This window comes from Myotis davidii, unplaced genomic scaffold, assembly GCF_000327345.1.
Source record: "Myotis davidii unplaced genomic scaffold, ASM32734v1 scaffold299, whole genome shotgun sequence".
Classification (NCBI taxonomy): Eukaryota; Metazoa; Chordata; class Mammalia; order Chiroptera; family Vespertilionidae; genus Myotis; species Myotis davidii.
In genome coordinates, this window is record NW_006293088.1 from 2,008,557 (window position 1) to 2,025,073 (window position 16,517).

The 16,517-nt window shown below is 52.9% G+C and overlaps 1 protein-coding gene across 2 annotated transcripts in view; it reads right to left on the bottom strand.

The window, feature by feature from the left end:
* Positions 1 to 12,938, bottom strand: part of PADI4 (peptidyl arginine deiminase, type IV) — a 25,817-nt gene extending 12,879 nt beyond the window's left edge. For both annotated transcript variants that reach the window (XM_006766665.2, XM_015565850.1), the window contains exons 1-6: positions 12,809 to 12,938; positions 7,219 to 7,399; positions 5,050 to 5,116; positions 3,313 to 3,380; positions 2,074 to 2,191; positions 541 to 666 (exon numbers count right to left, since the gene is read on the bottom strand). In XM_006766665.2, coding sequence (XP_006766728.1) covers positions 541 to 666; positions 2,074 to 2,191; positions 3,313 to 3,380; positions 5,050 to 5,116; positions 7,219 to 7,399; positions 12,809 to 12,900 — 652 coding nt within the window. In that variant the 5' untranslated portion in view covers positions 12,901 to 12,938. The remainder of the gene's footprint in view (positions 1 to 540; positions 667 to 2,073; positions 2,192 to 3,312; positions 3,381 to 5,049; positions 5,117 to 7,218; positions 7,400 to 12,808) is intronic.
* Between the last annotated feature and the right edge of the window lie 3,579 nt (positions 12,939 to 16,517).

Genomic DNA, 16,517 nt, shown 5'->3' on the forward strand with positions numbered 1-16,517 from the left:
GTGTGTGTGTGTGTGAGAGAGAGAGAGAGAGAGAGAGAGAGAGAGAGAGAGAGAGAGAGGATGGTGACAGATGGCAACAGTCCTTGGGAGGGGAGTTCTGTCCTTCTCAGAGCTCCCAGCTCCAGACATCACCTGTCAGTCTGTCTGCTTTCTGTCTGTGCCCCTTCTAGGAGGGGGTGGGCAGAGCCGCTGTCCGTCTTGCTCCCGACTCTGCCCTCGGGGCCTGGAACCTGGCCCATAGTAGGTGCTCAGGAAATGTTTGCCAAACAGATGGCAACAGTCCTTGGGAGGGGAGTTCTGTCCTTCTCAGAGCTCCCAGCTCCAGACATCACCTGTCAGTCTGTCTGCTTTCTGTCTGTGCCCCTTCTAGGAGGGGGTGGGCAGAGCCGCTGTCCGTCTTGCTCCCGACTCTGCCCTCGGGGCCTGGAACCTGGCCCATAGTAGGTGCTCAGGAAATGTTTGCCAAAGCGGGTGGGAAGGGGCTGTGCCCGGGGCGGGGGCGGGAAGGGAGCATGGAAATGACGGCCCGGGACAACTCACGGCTGGCTTGGAACACTCGGACTTTGTCCATCTCGGACTTGGCCACGTGGAGCACCAGCTGGTGCTTGGAGAAGAAGTCCGGGGGCGTCCGCGTGCTCAGCGTCACCAGGGACATGTCCTGCACGTCTGGGGTGAGAAGGTGTGGCCTGAGACGCGGGCCCCGGAGCCCTGCCCTCCCCGCCCCACCAGTGGACGCCCTTTGCCAGGCCACCTGGCTTTATGTGCTTTATGCCCTTCCCAGGAGTTAAATGATGTTTTTTATTTTGGAATGAAAGCTGATGCTCTTATCCCACCAGGATGAGCTTCGGCGGTAAGCCCAGCCAAGCCGCAACCTTATGAATCTCGCTCACGGCTCTGTCCCCAGCCCTCAGAACCGAGACAACCTGGCAGCACCTAGAACAATGCCTCGCAGGGGCTGGCTACTATTTGTGGGATGAATAAGTGGAAAGGGTTGTCCCCTGGGCCTGAGCGGGAAGCCAAGTCTGTGAACCACGCAGAACCAACGCCCACAAGGCGTGCGGAGAGCCGAGCTGACAATAGTCACGGGCACTGGGAGGGGCGGGCTCAGGGGAAGTTATTTCAGCTCCCGGCACCTGTTTCCTCATCGGTAAACAGGGCTAGGAGCAGTGCCCACCCAGAGGGAAGGGTGAGGTCATCTGCGTAACGGGCTTATGACAGCGCCCAGGTCCTGGGAGTGCCCACAAAGGTACCGGCTGCCTGTGTGCGGGCACCGGGCACAGGCTGCCCCCGGCATCAGGCCAGGCCACCTGCATGCATCTGTTCCTCTGCTATCCTACCACTTCCCCGGGAAGGCCACAGCCGCTCCCCTCGCTGGCCAGTCTCACCTGCTTAGCACCCTTCTCCAGGCACGGTGGGCAATGTGCCTTCGGCCTGCCACACTTCAGAGGTGTGCCGGCTGAGATCCTGCCCCATCACCATCCCTGTGCCCCTAAACCAGGCCTGGTGTCAGGATGCCCAGGTTCAAATCCTGAGCCTGCGACTTACTAGCTGTGTGACCTTGAGGAAATTGCTTACCTCCCCCATGCCTCGGTTTCCCCATCTGTGAAGTGGGGAGGAAGACAGTACAGACTTCTCAGCCTGTGTAAAAGGATCGAATGAATGTGTAATTCTGAGTTGTCCGAGCAGGGACACGCACACGCAGGGCCTCGGGGCTGCTCGGACCTGAGTTTGGGGAAGCAGCCAGGCTTTCCTTTCGAATTATTTCGGGCCCCAGTTTTGACCCAAAAGCAGAAATTTGGGTTGAGTAGCATGTGGGGGGCATGGAAACCGGGGCCTGGAGGAGGCGTTGGGGCTCAGTGCAGTGTTGCTCCCAATTCCTCTCTGGCTGCTGTGTGGCCTTGGGCAGGTCACTTGCCCTCTCAGGACCCTTGTCCATTCCTTCTCCTAGACTGTGGACACCCCAACAAGAACTCCCCCCCAATAGTCCCCATTTCTGAGGGCGGGTACAGGCTCGGGACAACGGGCCCCATTCAGTGACGAAGCTCTATTCCCATAGCTCTCGGGGGCCTTTACCTGCTCCGTCAAGCACCTGGTCATCTGTGCAGTCCATGGCGGAGGTGTGGGGGTTGTCCCTGTCACAGTTCACCAGCAGGATGGCGCCTTGCCCGCGTGGGCCCCAGGTCCAGGTGCTCTGTGGACACCCAGCAGAGACGGGGCACCCTCAGAACCTGTGTGTGTCCCTGCGGCTCCTGGGGAGGCAGAGCCACCCGTTCCCAGCATCTCAGGGCCTCGCACCCTTCACATCTCTTGCTCCCACACTAGGTCCTTCTTTGGTCCCCCAGAGCGGATTTTTGCCCTGAAAGTCATGAGCAAGTTCACCAAAAATGCAATCCACCCACTTTAAACAAGGAGCCCAGGACAGTACAACTCATTTTAACAGCCTTTGAACCCGGTCTCGGATTGGCAAACCAAACTGAGCTGCGTATCTGTGCCAAGATTCTAATCTAAATAGTTACTCTTATGCGAACTTTTAGTGACTCACCCACCCAAGTATGGGCACTATTCTTAGCAGCCAGTGACTGTCTGGGGAAGATTAAAGCGCATTAGGCCGCCCCTCGGGGCGGGGGGCTGGTAGCCCTGATGTCTTTTGTTGGTGGGAGAGCGGTGGAGCTCCGGGAATGACTGCGTGTGGGGTGGGGACAAGATGGATTCCACCCGAACCAACAAAGGGATCTTAAGCCTTTGACGGGTCATTTCCTCTTGATGGGAACACAGCATCAGGCAGCTCTGCGGCCTCGGGGCCACCCTGGGGTCTATCCATGCACCCCACTTAAGACTCCCCTCACCTACAGGCACCACCCCCCTCTCTTTCCATAACAGACATTCCTGGCCCCGCCTGCCCGGCGCCTTCCCACCCCTGCCCTGCGGGTTCTTCCTTTCTCTGTCATTCCCCCGACGTGGGCAGCATCATGGGACTCTCCCTGAACGGGCATTAAAGACTTTTGTGCCTGCAAAGCTTCCTCTCTTCTGCGCATTCATTGAGTGATTCTGGTTTCCAGTTTGTGGGGCAACACATTCTCTGAATTCTCTGAATTCACAGCCAGTGAAAAACCTAGCTTTGTAGAAGAGGTGGGAAATACCTAAACCAAAGTGATAATGGTGTTTTGAATTCCTTTCTTTTTCTTGTTCTTCCAGTGAACACGGGATTATGTGAGACAGACCGCCAGCCATCCCATCGCCACCAGGGGGCGCCAGAGGAGGGCCCAGTGGAGTTGCAGGGAGCGCTTTGCCTGTCAGTCAAGGTTGGGGTACCTGGTTCTTCCCAGCTTTGGTGGGCTTCACTTTGCCGGTGCGGGTGACGTCCGCGCTCAAGGTGATTTCTGAAATCCACCACGTGAGAGGAGAGGGTTGGTGAGGGTACAGGGTAGGGGCACCCAGCCTGACCCCCATGGACACTCCTTTCCCTAGGAGACCCTCTACACCAGTGGTTCTCAACCTTCCTCATGCCGCGACCCTTTAATACGGTTCCTCATGTGGTGATGACCCCCAACCATAAAATCATTTTTATTGCTACTTCATAACTGTCATGTTGCTACTGTTATGAGTCCTAATGTAACCATCTGATATGCAGGATGTCTTTTCATTGTTACAAATTGAACATAATTAAAGCATCGTGATTAATCACAAAAACAATATGTCATTATATATGTGTTTTCCGATGGTCTTAGGAGACCCCTGTGAAAGGGTCGTTTGACCCCAAAGGGGTCGCGACCCACAGGTTGAGAACCGCTGCTCTACACCGAGGCCTCGCTCTCTCCCTTCAGGGGAGGCACAGGTTCAAAGACACCCTTGGAAAGGCCGGAGCGCGCGAAGTCTGCCTGCAATCCGGACAGCAGAGCTGGCGCCCCTGACCACACGTCTTCTCCTTTGGGGCACCCACCACAGCTGTGATGCCACCCAGACCCTTGCCTGTGCAGCCGCCCTCAGGGGTTTCCCAAGAATTCCCAGCCCCCCAACTCCAGCCACCGGCAACCCTGGGTGGAGGACGCAGTGGTCACTTCAACCCCACCTGCTCTTTTGTGACCCCCTGGGAACAAATCATGGCCCAAGCACACTGGTCTCTGTCCAAGTGGAAGCATATGTCTGTTTCTACATTCTTCCTCCCTCGTCAGACCACATGACTGCACTGTCATTCATTCATTCAGTGACACGGAGCTGTGATGTAGCGACCTCGGGAGCTCACAGTGCGAGATCCACCCAGATGGTCTTTTAAACACATCCCTGTGTTACTGTGGGGCCAGGGCAGCAGGTGCTTAGGGGCCAGGACGTCCCTGCTCCTTCACGAACTGGCTGAGTGACTCTGGGCAACAGTTTTCTCATCCGTAAAATGGGATCATTGTAACAATTTCATTGGATTGTTGTAAGGTTTAAATGTAAAGTCTTAACACAGTGCCTGGTTTATAAGAGCTAGTGCTTTATCATTATCATTATTATTATTAACATGTGTATCCATGAAATAAATGTGTAATAATGAATGAACTTCATTAATGAAATGAAACCTGAAGGTTTCAGATACAGTCCATACATTTAATGCACATTTAAATAATAATAATGTCATTATGTTACTGTTCAAGATTTAGAAATATGCTTTAATTAAAGAAGAATATTAAATAAATAGGAGTCTAGGTAGATCATTGATATGGCAAATATAATGAGATGCCAACAATGGAATTTCAGGAACACTGGTGTATATTACTGCATAAGACAATATCATCATCCACATTTAAAAAAAATAAGTAGTTGACGTGTCAAAAAGATAAGAGACTCAAATATTGAAAATCTGTGCATCATCTCCTAAGTTGAGAAACGAAATATTAAGAGCTGAACTTCCTGCAACGCCCTCTCTCCCCAGTTGTACCTTCTGTGGCTCCCTGACTGAGGAGGGAAGATTTGTGAGCCACCAGCTATGTGGTTGGGTAGAAGTTGTGTCTCTTCTCTGCTCAGTTTAAGTAAGCTCCTATGGGAGGGGGAGGGGTCCCAATCACTTACCCACCCCGGTGAGGTAGAGCAGCGCGTGGACTGGGTTGGTCTGGGGTCCGTAGTATGAAATCTGAACCTATGGGACAGCAGGAAACCACTCATGACGTCTCTTAGTCATTCAACAAACACGAACTGCCCCTGGCTGTGTGCCTGATCAGGGCAGGATGCTGAGGAGACCAGGATAGGCAAGAAGTGGTCTCAGCCCTAAGAAGCACCCCAGCTGGTGGGAGTGGAGTGGTAGCAACACACTCAAATGCATAGACGGGGGTCCTATGGGAGCCCAGAAGTTGGGGGGCTCACGCTGCCTGGGTGTGACAGGGAGGTACATATTGAGGTAGATCTAAGAGGAGCAGCTGGAGACGTGGTGGAAGAGGCGTGAGAGGGACAGTGCAGGTGACAAGCCACGGAAACTGGCTCTGTAAGCGGAGAGGTGGAGGAGACCCGGAGAGCCAGACCTGGCTGTACCCAGCTCCCCGAGGGTCGGGGAGCAGGCGCTGTGGATGGGTGTGGTCTCTTCAGGGCAGGTGCCATCCTGAGTAAGAAACACCGGCCCTCACTGCCCAAAGTCCAAAATCCAGGACAAACACATCTGATTGGCTCGGCCACGCCTGAGGAGGGCGGGGCATCAGGATGGACACTCCCAAGCTAAATGGCGGAGGGCAGTGTCCCAAAGCCAGACCAAGGAGCTGCCACTAGAGGAAGGATCCATCCTGTAGACAGTGGGGATCCAGGGAAATGTCACAGCCCCTGTCACCTCATGTCTGGACCGCGGCGTCAGCCTCTAGTCTACTGCCTGCATCCAATCTACTCACTACACTGTAGCCAGTGGGGTTGTTCGAACACACAAATGCAGCCTTGCTACTCCCTGGATGACATGGTTTCCTTGGCTTCCTGTTGCCTTCACAAAGAGATGTCCCTGATGGAAACCCTTTAATACTGGCTTTCTGTCTCTCTCCCCACCCCCTTCCTTTCCACTCTCCCTGCTCACCATCCAGATCTTTCCTAGATTCTGCAATATGAGTCTCACCCTCTCCTCACCCAGAGAGAACACACAGGCCACATCCCCTATCTAGAGCTCTTACTCTTCTTTCCTTCTCTCTGGTAGGTCACTCAGACCATTCTTCAGCTTGCCACTTCCTCCGGGAAGTTTTCCCTGATTGCACCCTCCCCAACTTGCTTTGTTACCCAAGCTGTTTGCTCCTACAGCAAACAGCAACTCTCTGCCTCAGCGGGGAGCCTGCCAGGCCTGTCCTGCTGGGAGAACAAATGGTCCTTGGCCCAGCCCTCCGTGGGAACCCCAGAGGGTCTTGTTGAGCCCATCTACAGCCAATGAGGGTGCAGTGGTAAATGGTGGTGCCTCAAAAGATACGTCCACATCCTAATCCCTGGAACCGGTTAAGTGTGGCCTTATTTGGAGAAAAGATCTTTGCAGATGTAATTAAGGACCTGGGGATGAGGTCATCCTGGCTGGCTGGCTGGGGGAGGCCTTAAATGCAGTGATGAGAGAGAAACAGGCAGGTGTGACAGAGTAACGAGGAGGCAGTGTGACCACAGAGGCCGAGAGTGGAGCGCCAGCAGCCACCAGACACCGGGAGAGGCAAAGCCACAATTCTCCCTAGATCCTCCAGAGACAGCGTGGCCTGGCGACAGTTGGATGTCTGATGTCTGTCCTCCAGCACAGTGAGGGGATACGGTTCTGTTGTTCTAAGCCACCAGTTTGTGGTACAGCAGCCACAGGAAACGAAATACGTCATCATGGACCAGCGTTTCCTGGGGCTGCCTGGCTGCGGGCTTCATAGCGCTCACCACCATCTGTAACTGCTAACCCATACAGTATCCGATACCCTCACCCATAGGTTGTAAGCTCCGTGAAGGTGGCAGCCTCCCCTGCCTTGTTTATTTCTGTATCTCCAGTGCCTGGCAGCGCTTGGCATAGAGTAGGTGACTACGAAACATTTGCTGAATAAGTGAATCTCATCAGAACCCTCGCCTATCAATAACCCCCGGGCATCCCTATCTTGTCTGTGAGGACGCCATGGCTGGCATGAGCCATCGTGCGCTTTTTCAGAGAGATGGAAGCCCGCCCAGGGCTGGGCTCTGGGTCGATGAGGGCAGACTGTGGGGAGCTGACCTGCTGGCTTCCTCCCACCCAGCCCGCCCCACAGCGGCCGCACTCACCTTCCGGTCACCCATGCTGCTGCTGGCAGCTGTCATCCTCAGGCTCACCTCCAGCCCGGGGTCCAGGGGCCACTTGGAGGAACCTGTGGGATTCTTCTTGGCTGGAGGGCTGTGGGCAACATCCACAACCACCCCCGGGGAGGCGTTGATGCTGAAGAATGTGCAGCCCGGGGGGGCAGAGCTGTGAGAGGCGCAGACAGGGAGGACAGAGAGGCAGGGTCAGACAGTCTGGTCACCACAGCTCTCCGCAGCAGTTTTCCTTTCCCCAAAGAGCGCCCACACCAGAGATCAGCCAGTCTGACCCTGACCGCGGGAGGTTGTCAGGAGGTCATGAGAAATAAAACGAGTCCCCTCGTCCAGAGGGCGTGCCCTGGAACTAGGGAAATTGCAGAGAGATGTGCACAGCAAAGACACACACAGAGATGTGTGCATGGAGCAGCGTGCACTCCCCGAGGTTTACTCTCCACAAACACACACAGGGTTGTGCCCAAGCAAAGAATCAGACGGACTTCTGCTTCTGGAATGACGGCAGGCCAGGACTCTGAAGGGCCTTCGTTTTTGAAAAACAACTGGATCTGGCTAAAATGTAATTTTTTAGAACATGGCTGTGGTCATGAGAAGTCAGGAAAATCTCCAAGGACTCCCTTCTCTGCACACATACGCAACTCAGTAGTTAAACTGAAGAACACCAAAGACAAAGAGAAGATCTTAAAGGTATCCAGAAAGAGAAGCCAGATCGCCTATGAAGGAATAACAATCAGGCTGAGAGCAAACTTCCCCATAGCAACAATGAGGTCCAGCAGACCACTGAATAATATCTTCGAAATAGATATTGAAAAAATAACTATCAGCTTAAGCTTAGAATTGTGTACATGACCAAATTATATTTTAACAAAGACATTTTCAGGTGAAGAACTGATATTTTAAAACCAGCACACTTTCACCAAAACAATTTCTAAGGACATACTTTAAGAAGAAGATATCGGAGGCCAGAAGCATGGTCTGACAGGCAAGAAAGAATGGTGAGCAAATAAAATGGTAAGTATACAGTTTGTCTGTATAAAAACCGTTTTTCAAATATCAAAATGGCAGCCCCGGCTGGTGTGGTTCAGTTGGTTGAGCATTGTCCCATGCACTGAAAGGTCACTGGTTCAATTCCAGGTCAGGGCACCTACCCAGGTTGTGGGTTTGATCCCTGGTTGGGGTTTGTGTGGGAGGTCTTTCTCTCTCTCTAAAGTCAATAAAAACATTTTTAAAAATATCACAATTGTGGTATTAACAGTGTTTAATTCTAGATTTTATAGAGTTAAAATTTTATGATTAAATTTAAATAGTAAAGAATGGAATTCATGAAATTCTACACATGCAGAAAATACAATAATAAAAAAGAACAGAAACATTCCACTCAAAAAGGCAATAAAAGAGCAAAAGATAACATAGGGGGAAAAACAAACAAATAAAAATAATGGTAAAAGCATATCCAACCTGGCTGGTGTAGCTCAGTGGTTGAGTGTTGACCCTTAAACCAGGAGGTCATGATTCGATTCCTGGTCAGGGCACATACAGGCTCAGCCCCTAGTAGGGGGCATGCAGGAAGCAGCTGACCAATGATTCTCTCTCATCATTGATGCTTCTATCTCTCCCTCTCCCTTCCTCTCTCTGAAAATTAATAAAAATATTAAAAAACATATCCACACGTATAAATAGTCAAAATAAATGAAAATGGATTAATGTTAACAGTTAAAAGAGAGTTTGGGATTAGATAAAGAAACAATAGCTATATGCTATTTATAAGAGACACCCCTAAAATATAAGGATCCAGAAAAGATGAAGTACATTAATCCAATACGAACCAGAGAGAGCTGGGGCGGGCATATTAATACCAGACAAACAATGCACTGTTAGCAATAGGAAGATCTCAACCAAAGAATGAGATTCAACTCACCTAGAAGATACTCTAAACCTGTATGTACCTAATAACATAGCTCAATAGATACAAAAAGTAAGCCTTAGTAGAAATACAGGGAGAAGTTGACAAATTCGCCATCATAGTTGAAGATTTCAACTCCCCTTTCTCAATTAACAATAGATTAAGCAGACAGAAAAGGGACACGAGTAACAAACTCGATTTAGGAGACATATATAGAATTCTGACCCCACAACTAGTGAATATGCACTTTCCCAAGCAAAGCACACATGGATCACTAAAAAATATATATATAACCGCCCTAGCCAGTTTGGTTCAGTGGATAGAGCGTTGGCCTGCAGACCGAAGGGTTCCAGGTTCGATGCCTGGGTTCGGACTCAATCCCCAGTAGGGAGCGTGCAGGAGGCATAACAAATTTATTTCATTTAACAAATATGAAAGGACAGGTAACATATGGTGTAGGTAGCATATTCTTTCATCACAGTCTAACGAGTCACTAACCCAACCCAGTCCAAAGCCCATCTCAGTGGGACCCGCACCACCGAATCCTTTCCCCATCACTCCGATCCAGCGGGGTTTCTTCCTCTGGGTGAGATTTCTCTCTGCAGGAGAATCACAGCACCCCGAAGATGACTACGTATCAACCCCCAGAACCCATGCATATGTCATCTCACAGGGAAGAGAGGACTTGCGAATGTGATTAAGGATCTGGAGATGGGGAGAATATGCTGGATTATTTGGGGGGGCGGGGAACCAGTGTAACCACAAGGGTCTCTAGAAGAGGGGGCGGGCGGGGCAGAGTGAGAGGAAATGGGTGATGTAAGCAGAGGCCACGGTGATGCATTGTTGGAAGGGGCCATGAACGGAGGATGCAGGTGACCTCCAGGAGCTGCAGAAGGAAGGAGTGGATTCTCTCCGCCTCCACAAGGGCACACAGCCCTGCCGACACGCTGGCTTTAGCTCCGTGAATTTTAGCCCCGTGAGACCCATTTTTGAACTTCTGGTCTCCCAAACTGGAAGATCATACATTTGTTTTTTGTCTTTTGTTTTTTTTCAGTTTTATTGAGAGACAGCATTTTAAGCAACTAGATCTGTGGTAACCTCTTACAACAGCAATCGGAAACCGCACACCCTCCCTTCCCGCACTTCTGCCTTAGGGGTTCTCTCATCCCCCCTCAGCTAACTCCCTGCTCTCTCAGGTGATGGGGCGGCTGGCTTCCTAACAGGCAGTCTCAGAGGCATGGGGGTTTCACTGTGTCTCTGTGCAGGGGGCACCCACGTGTGTTAATACAAGACAACTCAGAGCTGACTCTTCTTGTAACATCCAGGAGCCTCTGTAGGGGCGGCACTGAGAACCCGAGCCTGCACAAGTGACATCATTTCTCCAGCTCCCACACCCAGCATTTCCTTACCCACGACCTCCAGTGGTCTGTGACACTCACACATGCAGGGGCTCACGCAACTCTTCTAGCAAAGGGGGACCACTCGGCCGGACACCTGGCCTGCATTTTATAATTTAACTCTCGCCACAACCCAGCAAGGTGGGTGTTGAGTCTCCCATTTTACAGATGGGTAAACTGAGGCTCTGAGACACTAACAGGCTTACTCATGCTCCTCGCTGTCCCACTGCATGGTCTCCTCTTGAGAAGGAGACCCTGGGAGGAAGAGGAGAAGCCCATCGCTGGCAGCTTCAGAACACCCACAGTGGTTGGGCCTCCTGGACCCCGCACCCATTCTGGGCCTTTCCCAAGTCCCGCGGAAGCTGCATGAATTCCACCGACCAGGCAGCCGTGCCCGGCGAGGCCCACTCCGCAGCGCCCAGAGGCAGTGTGTGCTGGAGAGGCAGGTGGGTTTAGGATCAGACAGGCCTGGGTTCAAATCTCCTGCCAGGTAGCTGTTCTTTATCTCTTGAAGCCTCAGATTACTCATCTCTAAAATGGGCACGATGAGAGTGTTTACCTTGCAGGGCTTCTGTGAGGATTAGAAATCCCAATGGAAGGGCTGGCACTAGTCCCTGGGTCATGAGACAGCCCTGACGCCAGCCACAAACATCACAGAAGGCGCCTCAACAGGCTTCCAGGGATTTTGTTTGCATGTAATCCATGTATTTCCTGTTCCGGGGGAAGTGCTTTCCCAACAGAGAATGAAAATCACTAGCAGAGGTGAAAGCAGCTCTGGAATAGGCACCCCCACCCAAGTGGTCTGTCCCGCATCTTTCTAACCCTGGGGGTCTGAGCCCAGTGGCAGGGGGCACGGCTCGAGCAGGGTGTGGAGGCATGTGCTGGGCTGGGAGGGGCTCAAGGGTGCATGCTGCTGCCGGAGGGGTTGGGGGTGGGGCGGCGGGCAGGGGGGGTGTGCCAACCCAGCTGTGTTTTAAGAAGAGAATTCAGGCCTCAGTAAGGGTGGTGGCTGTGCAGATGGGACGAAGGCGCTGGCTGGGGACTGCTGTGCAGGGCAGGTTAGAAGTGATGGGAAGGCTGGTCGAGGGACCGAAGTGGAGAGAGGAAGGTCCGGGACCCCGGCTGTGTGGCTCTCAGGGCCTCAGTTTCTCCTTCTGTAAAGTGGGAATAACAGCACTGCCTACCTCATAGGGCTACGGAATGAGCTGTGTGGGGAGCGTGATGTGAATGTAGCCGTTAGCCTGGGAGGCCTTCGGGGAGCTGAGTGGCCGGCTCACTGTCTCCCTGAAGGAGGAACCTCAGATGACACGAGGCTCTCTTTTTCCTTCCTCCTCACCCTCTCGGTCTCCTGCCTCCCCTCCTGGGAAGCCACCTTAGCAGTTACTGCTGTTCTCCCGCTGCCCGGGTCCAGGCAAGTGACACTTTCAAAGAAATCCCCCAGAAATTCCTGCAGGTGCCATTCTAGGAGCAGCCTGGGAGGGAGGAAACCAGGGCTGCCAGTATTATTACTAACAACAACAATGACGCCGACCATTCGATGCACACCCTCCAAGAGTGTTCCTGGACCATTTGATTTAACTAGGTCTTGATCCAGGGCTTAGCACATAGTAGGTACTCAGTTGGTATCTGTTGAATGAATGGGTGAAGGAATGAGCAACTACCAGGGATATGCCCCACACTGTGCTAAGAACTTAACAAACATTTTCATGGTTTTTCACATTTAATATCTTCCACCGCCCTATGAAGTGGGTATTATTCCCATTTCACAGACAAGGAAACCGAGGCTCAGAGGCCCAAAGCCACCCAGCTAGCCAACAGCAGGGCCAGGTTTCCCACCTCAGCCTTTCCCACGGCCGAGCCTGTCTCATCACACCCATGCTGTTAGGCACCCATGGAGGGAGGCTTGGCTGCAACCACGAACCAGGTCTGGGTCATGAAGTCCAGGGTCTAGCCTTGCTTCCGGGGCGCACGTGCTGTGTGATCTTAGGCAAATCACAAACCCTCTCTGAGCTTCTAGTGCCTCAGTGATAATACTTTCTCTGTGGTGAGGCCCCCAGGGAACTCCCGCTTGTACCTGGCAAAGACCCCACTGCCCTGAGTCTGGGCACCTCCCAGAGCCACTCAGGTCTTCCCTTTCCAGCCTCTCCCCCGGCAACAGCTGCTGAGGCTGGAGCCCGAGCCAACCCCACAACCCGTGTCAGCAGAACCTGTTCACGAAGCATCACCGGACCTGCTCCCCGCCCCCAGGGTGTCCCCTGCTCACCCGCAGACATCTAGCTGCGTCTCAGTGCCCAGCACACACACGGCGTAGGTGGGCTGCTCTGGGGCCACGTGGATCACCGTCCCCTGGGCCATGATCCGGCCAGCTCGTCCCTGAGGCTGCAGGAAGCCCCTGGCTGGTTCCTTTGTACTGCCCTGCGGAGGCCATGAGTCAGCACCTGCGGTGTGTGCTCAGGGGCGAGCCCCTCCCCACTCAGGTCCGAGGCTGGCCCTCTCAGGCCCTCCTCTGCCCTGGATCTGCCCCTTGACCCCTTGGGTGTCGGTGCCAGAATCAGTGGCAGGCTGGCTCCGTCAGTTTCCCAGGGAGGGCAGAGGGCTCAGGACGCCTGGAGGTGGGATCACAGGTCTGGGTCCTCATGTCCGTAGCCCCCCGCACCACCCCCCCCGCCTGGGGCGGTGAACACCTGGGTGCAGCCAATCTTGCCTAACTATGCCCAGCTGGGCTCCCAGAGAGGCTCAGGCTAGAACAGGGGGAGGTTTCAAGATTTTAGGAAACAGGTCACAGCCCGGGCTACACATGCAAAGACCAGCCTGGCGTGGGGCAGGTCTCCCCCAGCTGGGTCACCCACATGGGTGCTGTCTACGTGCGGGGCGCCTTGCCCTGCACTTGACGTGGAATAGCTCACGGAGACAGCTGCGTGACAGGTGCTGCTACTCCCTCATCTCATTCTCACGGCGGCTCTCAGCCGTCAGGACGTTCTTATTCCCACTTTACAGAAGCAGCAGCTCAGACAGGGTGAGCGGCTAGGCAGCAGTTCTCAACCTGTGGGTCGCGACCCCTTTGGCGGTCGAACGACCCTTTCACAGGGGTCGCCTAAGACCATCCTGCATATTAGATATTTACATGATGATTCATAAAAGTAGCAACATGACAGTTATGAAGTAGCAACGAAAATAATCTTATGGTTGGGTCATAACATGAGGAACTGTATTTAAAGGGCCAGAAGGTTGAGAACCACTGAGCTAGAGGCAGAGCCAGCATTTGGACTAAACATCCTGCTCTGAGTATGAGACATATTAGCTGCTTGCCCGCATGGCATGGGCTTTTCTGATTGTATATAACATCTACTTTTGTTGTTGTTAATCCTCACCTGAGGATATTTTTCCATTGATTTCTAGAGAGAGTGGAAGGGAGGGGGAGAGACAGAGAGAGAGAGAAACATCAATGTGAGAGACACATGGATTGGTGGCCGGGGATCAAGCCTGCAACCAAGGTACGTGCCCTTGACCAGAATCGAACCCGGGATCCTTCAGTCCACAGGGTGACACTCTAGCCACTGAGCCAAACCAGCTAGGGCTGTAACATCTACTTCTTACTGCAGTACAAGGTATATAGGAGCTGATTGTGACTACCTACCCATTTTATAGAAGGGAAAATAGAGGCTCAGAGAAGAAAGGTGACATGCCCAAGGTGCCACAGCTAGCGTGTGGCAGAGCGGGAAGCCAGCGTTCCCTGCACATTGCTGTCTGGCTGTCAGACTAGACATTGCAGGTGGGTCACATCTGCCAATGGCACACTCACTCGACCCCAGAGCTGTGCTTGCACATGGGCCAGTGGTGGGAGAGATGGGTGGATGGGCAGTTCCAGCAGGGAGCACCCAAAGGAGGCATCATACCTGGGGATCCGGAGGCAGTGGGGTTAGGCAGGCCTGAGTTCCAATCCTGCTTCCTGCAGCATCCCCACGAGGTGGGTCCCAGCATGATGCCCACGTTATAGATGAGGCTTCCGAGGCTCAGAGAAGCTAAATGATACTCCCTAGACCCCACAGCCCCTAACATGGGTCCCAGGATCCAAAACCGCCTTCTCCAGGCTCAAATTCCATTTTCTGTGCCAGCAGCTGCCATGGCCAGACCTGGTACCTTGATGCATCCACAGGACTGCTTGCACACAGTAGGTCTAACAAACCCCATTTTTGTGGCTGGTCATATGACTAGGCCTAGTTTGAGCTTCTAATGGAGGCTGGAGGAGGGCACCGTCAATTGTCAGCGTTAGGGGCCCTCAGAGCACACCAAGTCCAGGCCAAGTTCTGTGGATGGGAGACGAGGCACAGAGAGGGTGTGTGACACGCCCGCGGTCACACAGCAAGTCAGCAGGAGGCCTGGGCTCTACCCCAAGGCCGAGGTTCCTTGGGGGTCATTTCCTTTTTTCTTTCTTCCCTTTTTATCTTCAGCAAGTTGAAGGTTAAATCAGCTGTGAATAAGCCACAAAGAGAAAAAAAACCAAAGCAGGTTTGTTAATTCAACACATATTTATCGTGTGCCTACTGTGTGCCAGGCACTGTTCTAACCACGGTGGGTACAAAGTGACCAAAACAGACCAACACCCTGCCTTCATGGAGTTCCTTTTTCGAGGAGAAAGAGGCAGCTAATAAACAGTGAACGTATAAGGGAATATAGTCTGTTGGCTTTATGAAAAATGGCTCTTACCCTGCTTGACTTTTCATTTTTTCAGAGGTATAACTTGAACCCAGGAAAACCATCACCCTTCCAACACAAAGACCCTCCAAGCCTCTCCATAACATCAGGTAGGAAGTTGGGAGTGTGTCGAGATTGTCCACATGTTTTCACATTTTAAGCAAGCGTATGTCAGTCTCTCTCTCTCTCTCTCTCTCTCTCTCTCTCTCCCCCTCCCCAAATAAACATTTGCCTGAATAGAATTACTTCCTTGATCATTTTCCTAAAGGTAGAATTTCTAATATTTGAAACTGCTTTCCAGAGGTTTACTGCTCACGTCACCCTGGCCCTCCCAGCAGTGAGTTTTCGTGTCTACTACTTTGATCGTGGTATTTGGTGTTTATTTAGTTCCTAATGGTCCCTATGCTGGCCATTCTGCTGCTGATGTTACCTTAGGGCCGCTTTGATCAGGAGGGATGTTACGGAGGGAAAGGGCCAGAGCCGGTGTGTGGGGCCTGGCAGGCAGTTCGGGACTTGCTTTTTCTGGTTGGCTATGGTTACATCTCTCCTGCGGCAACTTGAAGTTGGAACTGGAGCTCTGTTAAGACAACATTGCCACGCAAACTTGAACGTAGGCCTGGTTTAAAATAACACTGACACCCTGCATTCTCCGCTGCCAGGCTGCGGGGAGGACTCTTCCCGGATTTGTTTGCTGGATGGGTTTACAGAGGTCTTGGCGGAGCGTGCCTGCTCCTCCCGGTGCCGCGGGCCTCCCTGGGCCCCACCGGGAGGTAGCCAGGCATCTTCGGCTGCCATGCCACGGGCCTCCCTGGGCCCCTCCTCACCGGGAGGTAGCCAGGCATCTTCGGCTGCCACTCCAGGGCCCTGTGGGTTTGCATGAACATGCCTCTGGGCCCGGTAAGGCCAGAGCCCTCAGATGACGAGGGTGCAGGATGACGAGGCGGGGGGCGGTCACACACCCTCGCGTTGTCGTGCTCTCCTCGTTTTCATTGACCGGGCGCCGAATGGCCACAGCATTGTGTTTCTGCAACACCCCTCTGTGCAGTTCCCTGAGCCCTTGCTGGGTGCCAGCTATCTCCCAGGCCTGGAGGAACCAGATCTTGATTGTGCTGGGATGTTCTGACTTCGACGTTGGTCTCCCAACTTAGGGATTCCTTACGTGCCTTTGTGCAAGGAATATTAGGATCCTGTTGTCTGTGTTCCCAACCAGTAACAGTGACTACGGGACCCTGAGCCCTGGGCAGGGTCCAGGCGCAGCTGCTGACACGCACCATCTC